General features: G+C 38.0%; 1 protein-coding gene across 2 annotated transcripts in view; it reads right to left on the bottom strand.

Moving 5' to 3' along the window:
* Positions 1 to 1,127: 1,127 nt before the first annotated feature.
* LOC128642587 (uncharacterized) overlaps positions 1,128 to 11,662 on the bottom strand; it is a 177,076-nt gene continuing 166,541 nt past the window's right edge. For both annotated transcript variants that reach the window (XM_053695355.1, XM_053695356.1), the window contains exons 13-17: positions 8,184 to 8,261; positions 7,367 to 7,600; positions 4,943 to 5,161; positions 3,705 to 3,782; positions 1,128 to 2,602 (exon numbers count right to left, since the gene is read on the bottom strand). In XM_053695355.1, the coding sequence (XP_053551330.1) occupies positions 2,442 to 2,602; positions 3,705 to 3,782; positions 4,943 to 5,161; positions 7,367 to 7,600; positions 8,184 to 8,261 (770 nt within the window). In that variant the 3' untranslated portion in view covers positions 1,128 to 2,441. The remainder of the gene's footprint in view (positions 2,603 to 3,704; positions 3,783 to 4,942; positions 5,162 to 7,366; positions 7,601 to 8,183; positions 8,262 to 11,662) is intronic.

Raw genomic sequence — 11,662 nt, 5'->3', positions numbered from 1 at the left:
ATTTTTTGGCTGATTAATAGAAAAGTATGCAATATATTTGCATACACTTGACTGTCTAGTACAACTAATGTAAGACTGTGCTGTCAAATAGGTGTTCTCCACAGAAAATGTTGCCAGCCGGGTGGCATTATGAAGTAGCCAGGTAAGGGCAGTGTAATAATTTCTAATATTATATCATTTTCAGGTATATAAAGCACAAATGAGTTGCATAATTTAATATAAATGTATTAAATGAAAATTTGTGCAATAAAAATTAACATGTTTAATACTGGTTTATTTTAGCTTAATATTGGCCAAAATTGTAGCCGGGTGGTCAATAAAATCAGACGGTTAGTGAACCCGCTAAAAGGTTGTGGGGAGAACACTGCATAGAAATTTGTTACGCTGATATTTGTTTGTAGACAGGCAGTAGTGAAGGCTCAGTATTGGTGGTATCTTTAAGAACAAGTGAGGCCTATATTAACATTTCCTTGTGGTCCCAGTAGTATAAATTTAGCTCTAACCTTATATGGGAAGAATAACGTTCTATGAACATGTGATCAAAAGAGTTCAGTGTGAGGTGAAACTAGTCTCTTTACGCCATGGTGAAGAGAGGAGAGGTCAATCCACAGTAATGGATAAAAGTCCATTTAACTAAAAGATTTCCTTTCTTTGTATGGTGAGATTATATTTTTTCTTTATACTATGAAAGGTAAAGTATTCATTCTACATCTTGTAAAGAGGAAAGAGCTCACTAAACGTACGTTGAATGACGTTTGGTCGTAAGTCTTGACTCCATGAAGGATGGTAAAACTAATGTATTCTATATACGGTGAAGGAATGTAATACCAGTAGAATAAAACCCATTATTATCATAGTGAAGGAAGTCCTTATAATCACAGTTTGTTTGTAGAGCTGCAATATAAACCCTTTACGTGCATGACCCATCAAAGGTGCTATCAGTGGTCCAGGATGAAGATTAAATTATATTTGTTATCGCATTAGGTTAGGCCATATCAACTTGTGTTTATACAGTGAAGCTTATATGAGTGATACCAACCCATTATCTTATGGTTTAGTGTGTTAATATCAGTGTATTCTACTAGAATGAAGTGAGGGGAACACAAGCCTTTAAATTGGACATGAAGTACGGTACTAAAAATGTTTAATTATACGTAGTATTAAAAACATCTTTACATTATACTTTTATTATATATTTTGTCCCCTTTTCTTGTAATTTACCTCTTGGAATTGTGTATTTTACTGTTCTTAGGACTGGAAGTAAACACTGCATACTTCATAAGCCTAAACCTGTTATATATCTGTCCCTTATTGGAAAAGATAAGATGCCCTTTTGCTAACAAGATGAAATCCTCAAACCTTGTCTACTTCTGTAACAAGTCCAAAATGACTCTCCCAAAAAAACACGTGTATTGGGGGAGTTTGATCATCAAAGAACAATCCAGCAAATAACATGTTAATTAATTCCGATTGTTTTCATACTTGGCTGATATATTAGTTTATTACAAGACTACAGAAATGTCTTGAAATTACAATGTGTTTTATATCTCATTAATTATTGTAATATTAACAATACTTTATTCCTGCTGTTAAAAACGTTTAAAATCTCCAAATCTTTATACTAATTGTAGATTCCACTATATTGTTTTGTGTCAGACGAAGGGCAAATCAGAGACGTATTCTGGTTACTGGATTCTGCATCTGACCTTGATCTCAAATTCAATACAGTAAATAACAAATGTAACATACACTACAGTGTACCAACATCATAATTACTGGTTACCTATTGGCTATTTCGGTTATTCTCTTAGTAAAATATCAACATTCAATATCACTGTTTCCACCCGTAACCAGGCTTAATTGGTGCAATAGGAATATGCTACATGAACAAAGAATGATCAGATGAGTTCAGTGATTCCCAACTGTGGTGAACGTTTCCAAAAACGCATATGGATTCTCCGTTTCAACTTTCCCACCATATGAAATCACAAGCCTGGATTGATAAATCATGGGACATTGATAAGTGCTATCTTGTTTATAATGCAGCAGATTAGAAGTAACAGACGCATATTCTTTGTAGTACTGTCCAAGCATCCTACATGCTAAGTCCATAGTTAAAGAAACAATTATTAAAAGTCATTCTCAAAATGATGAGCATTGTTACAATATCTCATTCTAAGGAGTATTGTTACTTACTAAATTTGGACCAATAAATCTTTTTCATCCTTAATATAATTTTGAGACGTTTCCCAGTTATATTTCTTTTTTACTTTTTATTGTGTGTTTTTTTCACCCAGAAACCTCTTGAAAAGATGAAGTTAAAAATAAAATAGAACAGTCTAAAAATATATATTTTTTTGGGAGGGAAATCCAGGTGGATATTGGGGTATTTTCTTGTGTAACATTTTGATCCTTCAATCGCACTGAATTTAATTTTTAAGTCACTTTTTCTTTGGCAGGACATTGTCCTCAAAGTAGCCTTTGTTGGCAATATTCCCAGCAGGGTCATAAAAGCCCACCACAATGTACATTCCTTTGTCGTCTGTACTCAGACCAAATCCAACCTGGTTAGACGACTTCCACACCATTTGTGTGAAATTACCTAGAGCAGAAAGATATAAAGAAGAAGGGGAAAAAAATTAAATGACCATTAAATTACAGTAGATTGCATAATTAACAAGTACATAATACAATAACACTCCCCTGTATCATGTGACAGCCATCAGCCAATCACAGACTAGTATATGTATACACTGGGAATTGTGCACATGCTCAGTAGATGTTGGTGCCTCAGAAAGTGTGCATATAAAAAGGGTGCACAATTTGATAATAGAAATACATTACAAGGTCTTTTTAAAATTGCTACTCTATCTGAATCATGAAAGTTTAATTTTGACTTTAGTGCCCCTTTAAGGACCTTTTTCACATATAGCTTTAAAGCTCAAATTGTAACCTGGTACGTAAAAGGACACTGAACTCCTTGTATTTACAAGACATTTCTGTTTACTTGCTATAGAATAACATATCGGCCAAATCTAAACATTTTTAATACCAATGAACATCTTGTTTGGTACAATTGTTTTTCAATAGCTAAACTACGCCCCCCACTTTCCTTATTTGGAGGAGCCAATCCAGGCTTGAGTCTATAGAAAACAGCCACAGTCATGTTAGTATAAAATGTATTGTTTTGCTGTTATCTGCTAGAGAATTAGGGGCATATATGTAGCAGAGTTAGCCTTGAGAAGTCAGCAGGTTCATTTCCAGCTCAGAGAATTAGAAAATCTACAATTTTCAGAGCTAAATTGCATGGAAAGAGTCAAAATAATTAATAAAAAGTACATTGCAAAGTTGTTTTACTATGTATAGCTAAACGTTTTATATCAAAATCTCAAGAAAATTATTCAAGACTTTATTAATAACTCCATGTAATGTAGTAACATTTAGGCACTCCTAATATCAGCCTACCTAGGTTTACTCTTTAACAAAGGATACCGTTAGAACAAAGTAAATTTGATAATAGAAGTAAATTAATAAGTTATGCAAAATTTGCCTACTCTGTATAAATCATGAACGTTTCATTTTGACTCTATTGACCCTGTAAGCAGATTTCCTCTATAGGCATCACATTTGATAAAGACACTAAACATTTTTTCATTTGATCCACTTCTACTATATACAAGAATTTAGTGAGGTGTTTGACTCACCTGAACCACTCTGAAATCCAGGGCTGGGAAAGCTATATTTGTCAATCTCATTGTACCAGGATTCCGCAACCTCTTTCCCTGTCACACAGAGAAATAACAGTTATTTTGGGGAGGGAGGGGGTCTTATTTTTGGAGGCTCAATTTAACATCTTGAGTAAACTTGGCAACTATAAACTTAACCCCCTCACTACCGGGAATTACAGAGATAAACTTGCCCAACTTGTACCAGGGAATTTAGCATTTTTACTATCACTCTATGGGGCCTATTTATGAAATGTCTGTCTGACATGATCCGATCAGCGGATCATGTGCAACAGACATCGCTGAAGCAGCACTTGTGAACTGCTGGTGCAACGCCGCCCCCTGCATATTCGTGGCCAATCGGCCGCTAGCAGGGGGTGTCAATCAACCCAATCGTATTCGATCGGTTTGATTTCACGCAATCTCTGTCTGCCTCCTCAGAGCAGGCGGGCAGGTTATGGAGCAGCGGTCTTTAGACCGCTGCTTCATAACTGGTGTTTCTGGTGAGTCTTAAGGCTCGCCACAAACACGGCCCTTCAAGCTCCATACGGAGCTTGATAAATGGGCCACTATATATTTAAAGTAGACAACCCAAGGTATTGATTTAGGCTCATTTTGGATATTTCATGCCACTATTTGGCTGCCAAATACAATACATTTTTTTGCAAAATGTGGGTTTCTCACTGACATTATTTACACACAACTACTGCAGTCGAGAACTCCAAAAAAACTCCAATCTGACGTCACTTCCGGTGACTCTTCTATTTTCACTATTTGTTTTGCCTGTCTTGGGGGGTGCACCACCGATCCTCTGGCAAACACCCCAAATAAACCTTGGGGAATGATGTGGCCCCCCTTGAATCCCGAGACAGAGGCAAAATAGATAGTGAAGATAGCGATCACAGTGCCCATCTGATTGGTTGTGAATCCTGTCACTCACTAAGACTCGAACCTATCAAAAGTATGGAATCACCGGAAGTGACGTCAGATTGGAGTTTACAATAGAACACCGCCAGTCAATCTTTCCAAGTGAGCGAGCTTAGGTGGAGGTTAATGAATGCGTGATTGCGTCATCATGGAGGACGCACATTAGTTCGAAAAGCACGCCCTAATAAGGTTTTTAAAGAGAGCTGCAGGTATAGGAGGAAAATAATATTATGGTGAGTAGTAACCTTGCTACTGTAATTGTACCCAGCACGGGACATCCCAGTAGGTACCTGTAGGTAAGCTGGTGTCCGTGCCCCATCGGTACCACAGATTCTCGCCATGTTGGGTATCGCTGTTCTTTAGTGCTCTGAGTCCCACCAACTGGTTAGCCCAGTTCTGTGCTTCTTGGGCTAGGGACGGGCTAAGCTGGAGAGGCCCGGCCCCATGGAGTTTCCTATACTTGTTGTGCTCATTAAGCAGATCTTTCCTGAAGGCTTTCAGCTCCTTGTCTGTAAGACAACGGTAATTGTTAAAGAGGCATTCTGGTACAAAAGGAATATGTTGTTATGTGTTCAAGCATTTTACAAAATTCACTATTGCTTGCATTTTACTGTGTTTAACCTTTGTTCTCACAGAGGTCAGCAACCTTAGCACCCCAGATGTTTTGGAACTACATTTCCCATGATGCTCAGGCACACTTTAGGCTGGCTGAGTATCATGGGAAATGTAGTTGCAAAACATCTGGGGTGACAAAGTTGCTGACCCGTGGTCTAGAGCATCATTGCACTACTGGGACCTAGTTAAGAACATCAGGTAAGTCAGTGTCAAGAGCCATGTGTGTGTGCAGACACTAATCACCAGCTAGCTCTCAGTTGTGCACTGCTGCTCCTAAGCCTACCCAGGTATGCCTTTCAACAAAGGATACAAAGCAACAGAAGTAATTTTGATGGTAGAAGTAAATTAAAACATGTCTTAAAGGGACACTTGAGTCAAAATTAAACTTTCATCATTCAGATAGACCATGCAATTTTAAACAACTTTACAATTTACTTCCATTAAAAAAATGTGCAGTCTTTTTATATTTACACTTTTTGAGTCACCCGCTCCTACTGAGCATGTGTAAGAACTCACAGAATATACGCATATGAATTTGTGATTGGCTGATGGCTGTCACATGGTACAGGGGGAGTGGAAATAGACATAACTGAAATTCGTCGGAAAAAAATCTACTAATCTCATTTGAAGTTCAGACTAAGAGCCTGATATTTAAAACCTCGCCGGCATGGAGAGAAATCACGCAAAATCTTTGGGATTTTTTTTTTACCTTGTACTGTAATGTAGGAGTCTTTGTTTCACATACAGAACACTACATAGCAACATAAACATTTCTCAAGATAAAATTTGAGTCTTCGGTCACTTGGCCTAAGAATGAGTCTTCACTAGGTCAGTCACGTATGCTAATACACAAAAAAAAAAAAAAACGAGGTTTCATCTGTCTATCTATGCTAAACCTTACAAATGTTGTTATATGTTGTTTAATAATAATCTGATTTCTTTTTGTTGTTCAGAGGCGATATATGTTTTTTGTTTATTGTACAAAAACCTCAATAAAAAAACATTTAAAAAAAAAAAAAAAAAAAATTTGAGTCTTCTTAGATCATCTCGACTGTGCATCGCGGTTTTGAATATCAGGCCCTAAGTGCTATATTACAAACCTACTGTATTTACTGGTCCTTTAAAACTGCATGCTTTATATGAACAATAAAAGTTAAATTTTGACTACCATATCCCTTTTAATGGAAAAATACAAACTAGAAAAAAAAAATGTCTGTACTAAATTTAAAGTGATTGTAAAGTTTAATGAATTAAAGCCCAGTATCTAAAAAATATTCTTAAAAAGAGGGGCACTTTAATTCAATAAACTTTACAAACACGCTTTTAAAAAAAAAAAATACTTAGCTTTTCGTTACAATAAACAGACCGACGATCCTTCATCTTCTTCTGTATTTTGCATATCGATAACGAATCTGGCTTCCTCCAATCATTGCATGGCCCTATTAGCATCCAGCTCGTGGGGCACGCAACGATTGGAGGAAGCCGGATTCATCATCGATATGCAAAATACAGTCGGAGATGCAGGCGGGGGATCAGCGGTCTTTTAACTGTAACAAAAAGGTATTTAAAAACAAAAAGGAACTAAAGACACAAGTCCAATTTACTAAAATACAATAAACATAAAACACACATACTTGGTACTATCCCCTACAGGTGATACTCGGGTCAGCTGTAATCTTCCTGCATGTGACCTTTGACATGTTGCAGAAGACAATTGCAACCAGCTCAGATTTGAATAAGGAACCATGCACTTGATAAATTAGTTTTTATCATTTCTTAAATATGTATAGGTTGCTAAATTAATTTTTATTTTTATTTTATGTGCCTGGAAAACAAAAAATGATGTTGAATTGTTTGGAACAACTTTGTAGGATTATGAAATCTCTAATGAAGATTCCGTTACAACAAAGCTTTGGTGACCATGTGTCTTTGGACAGAAAGTTGAGGAAAGGTTGTTGAGTTATTGAAAGGAGAAGGACATATGAAATATCCCCTTTGTCCTATTTCTACACAAGAAATTTTGACTAAAATGTGCTTTATGTCTGAAAAGACTGACATAGTAGGCAAAAAATAACAGAAATCCTTTGTAGGTTTCATACCTGGTATGGCAACAACAGAATTAACAGTAGTATCCTTCACAAAGCCAGCTTCATCGTCGTCATCTTCAGTCATCTTTGAGCCCCGGGGTAGAACATTTCTAGCATAGAACCCAGGGTTGGTGATATTCCCACTAGGGTTATACTGTGCCACCACAATAATCATCCCCTTGCCACTGGAAGCCATACCAACGCCAACTTCCTTGGAGGCCTTCCACACCATCTGGGTGAAGTGTCCTGTACAGATAAGTAAAGACTCATGGTGACCAATGTGTATGTAGGTCTAGGAGACATTTCCCCTATACACAAATATATAGAATACTATTTACTGCAAAAACGGTCTATAGTTTAATTTATTTCATGATTCAGATAGAGCATGCGATTTTAAGCAACTTTCTAATTTACTCCTATTATCAATTTTTCTTCGTTCACTTGGTATCTTTATTTGAATGTAAGCTTAGGAGCCGGACCATTTTTGGTACAGCACCTGGTTAGCGCTTGTTGATTGATGGCTAAATTTAGACACCAATCAGAAAGTGCTACCCAGGTTCTGAACCAAAAATGGGTCGGCTCCTATGCTTGCATTCCTGCTTTTTCAAATAAAGATTCCAAGAGAATGAAGAAAATTGATAATAGGAGTAAATTAGAAAATTGCATGCTCTATCTGAATCATGAAGGTTTAATGTTGACTAGACTATTCCTTTCATTCATATTAAGATAATTAATGATTATAAAAAATGTCAGATATAATATGTAAAACAAATTCCAAGAGCAATTAAAGCAACACTTGTGATGACATCTACCTCCATTTTATGAATACCTGTGTCTTGCTGGTATCCTGGTTTAGAGAAATTATAGCCCTTCTCTTCTTTGTACCAGGAGTCGGCCACTTCCTGTCCTGAGAGAGAAATCAAATGAAATACGATTATAATAAGAGGTTAGGCTGATACAGACTAAATCACCCTTTAGATAAATAATATTCCCACGTGACTGATAGATGCAACCCCAGCTAACGATTCAATATGTCATTTATTTTCTATCTCCATGGAAATCTGAATTTACTTTCATATTGAGTCTATTTCAATACTCACATTCCTATGCGAGTATTGTGTCTACATAAGGCTGTCTTATTTCTGATTACATTTTGTATTCATGTCATAAATGTGATTATATGATTATCGGACATTTGATCTCATTTCTCCAACATTGGTGTGTCCGGTCCACGGCATCATCCTTACTTGTGGGAATATCTCTTCCCCAACAGGAAATGGCAAAGAGTCCCAGCAAAGCTGGCCATATAGTCCCTCCTAGGCTCCGCCCACCCCAGTCATTCTCTTTGCCGTTGCACAGGCAACATCTCCACGGAGATGGTTAAGAGTTTTTTGGTGTTTAAATGTAGTTTTTATTCTTCTATCAAGTGTTTGTTATTTTAAAATAGTGCTGGTATGTACTATTTACTCTGAAACAGAAAAGGATGAAGATTTCTGTTTGTGAGAGGAAGATGATTTTAGCAGACAGTAACTAAAATCGATTGCTGTTTCCACATAGGACTGTTGAGATGAAGTAACTTCAGTTGGGGGAAGCAGTTAGCAGACTTTTCTGCTTAAGGTATGACTAGCCATATTTCTAACAAGACCATGTAATGCTGGAAGGCTGTCATTTCCCCTCATGGGGACCGGTAAGCCATTTTCTTAGTCAAACAAACAGAATAAAGGGCTTATTATGGGCTAAAAAACTGGTAGACATTTTTATGGGCTAAATCGATTGCTTTATTTGGGCATTTTATTCATATTTATGCTGACAATTTGCATTTATAAACTTGGGGAACGTTTATTAAACGGCAGGCACTGTGTTAGACACCTTTTCCAGTCAGGGGGCCTTCCTAGTTGTAGACTGAGCCTCATTTTCGCGCCATTACTGTGCAGTTGTTTTTTGAGAGCAGGGCATGCAGATGCATGTGTGAGGATCTAAAAACTGCTGGAAAAGCTTCTAGAAGGCGTCAATTGGTATCGTATTCCCCTCTGGGCTTGGTTGGGTCTCAGCAAAGACTATAGCTGGGACTGTATAGGGGTTAAATTTATAAACGGCTCCGGTTCCGTTATTTTAAGGGTTAAAGCTCTGAAATTTGGCGTGCAATACTATTAATGCTTTAAGACACTGTGGTGAAATTTTGGTAATTTTTGAACAATTCCTTCATACTTTTTCACATATTCAGTAATAAAGTGTTTTCTGTTTAAAATTTAAAGAGACAGTAACGGTTTTGTTTTAAAACGTTTTTTGTGCTTTGTTGACAAGTTTAAGCCTGTTTAACATGTCTGTACCTTCAGATAAGCAATGTTCTATATGTATGAAAGCCAATGTGTCTCCCCATTTAAATTTATGTGATAATTGTGTCATATCGTCCAAACAAAGTAAGGACAGTACTGCCACAGATAATGAAATTGCCCAAGATGATTCCTCAGATGAGGGGAGTAAACATGATACTACATCATCTCCTACTGTGTCTACACCAGTTTTGCCCACGCAGGAGGCCCCTAGTACATCTAGTGCGCCAATACTTATTACCATGCAACAATTAACGGCTGTAATGGATAACTCCATAGCAAATATTTTATCCAAAATGCCTACTTATCAGAGAAAGCGCGATTGCTCTGTTTTAAACACTGAAGAGCAGGAGGGCGCTGATGATAATTGTTCTGTCATACCCTCACACCAATCTGAAGGGGCCATGAGGGAGGTTTTGTCAGATGGAGAAATTTCAGATTCAGGAAAAATTTCTCAACAAGCTGAACCTGATGTTGTGACATTTAAATTTAAATTAGAACATCTCCGCGCACTGCTTAAGGAGGTGTTATCTACTCTGGATGATTGTGACAACTTGGTCATTCCAGAGAAATTATGTAAGATGGACAAGTTCCTAGAGGTTCCGGTGCACCCCAACGCTTTTCCTATACCCAAGCGGGTGGTGGACATAGTAAATAAGGAGTGGGAAAAGCCCGGCATACCTTTTGTTCCCCCCACTATATTTAAGAAATTATTTCCTATGGTCGACCCCAGAAAGGACTTATGGCAGACAGTCCCTAAGGTCGAGGGGGCAGTTTCTACTCTAAACAAACGCACTACTATTCCTATCGAAGATAGTTGTGCTTTCAAAGATCCTATGGATAAAAAATTGGAAGGTTTACTTAAAAAGATTTTTGTACAGCAAGGTTACCTTCTACAACCCATTTCGTGCATTGTTCCTGTCACTACAGCAGCGTGGTTCTGGTTTGAGGAACTAGAAAAGTCGCTCAGTAGAGAGACTCCATATGAGGAGGTTATGGACAGAGTTCACGCACTTAAATTGGCTAACTCTTTTATTTTAGATGCCGCTTTGCAATTAGCTAGATTAGCGGCGAAAAATTCAGGGTTTGCTATTGTGGCGCGCAGAGCGCTTTGGCTAAAGTCTTGGTCAGCGGATGTGTCATCCAAGACAAAATTGCTTAACATCCCTTTCAAAGGTAAAACTCTATTTGGACCAGAATTGAAAGAGATTATTTCAGACATCACTGGGGGAAAGGGCCACGCCCTTCCACAAGATAGGTCTTTCAAGGCTAAAAATAAGTCTAATTTTCGTTCCTTTCGCAATTTCAGGAACGGACCGGCCTCTAATTCTGCATCCTCTAAGCAAGAGGGTAATGCCTCACAACCCAAACCAGCCTGGAAACCGATGCAGGGCTGGAACAAGGGTAAGCAGGCCAAGAAGCCTGCCGTTGCTAACAAAACAGCATGAAGGAGTAGCCCCCGATCCGGGACCGGATCTAGTGGGGGGCAGACTCTCTCTCTTTGCTCAGGCTTGGGCAAGAGATGTTCAGGATCCCTGGGCGCTAGAAATAGTTTCTCAAGGTTATCTCCTGGAATTCAAGGAACTACCCCCAAGGGGAAGGTTCCACATGTCTCACTTATCCTCAAACCAAATAAAGAGACAGGCATTCTTACATTGTGTAGAAGACCTGTTAAAGATGGGAGTGATACACCCAGTTCCAATAAAGGAACAAGGAATGGGATTTTATTCCAATCTGTTCGTAGCTCCCAAAAAAGAGGGAACTTTCAGACCAATTTTGGATTTGAAGATCCTAAACAAATTTCTCAGGGTACCATCGTTCAAGATGGAAACCATTCGAACGATTCTACCCACTATCCAGGAAAGTCAATTTATGACTACCGTGGATCTAAAGGATGCGTACCTACATATTCCTATCCACAAAGAACATCATCAGTTCCTAAGGTTCGCTTTTCTGGACAGGCATTACCAGTTTG

The sequence above is a fragment of the Bombina bombina genome, chromosome 12 (assembly GCF_027579735.1).
Source record: "Bombina bombina isolate aBomBom1 chromosome 12, aBomBom1.pri, whole genome shotgun sequence".
Taxonomy (NCBI): domain Eukaryota; kingdom Metazoa; phylum Chordata; class Amphibia; order Anura; family Bombinatoridae; genus Bombina; species Bombina bombina.
This window is presented reverse-complemented; position numbering and strand designations above follow the sequence as displayed.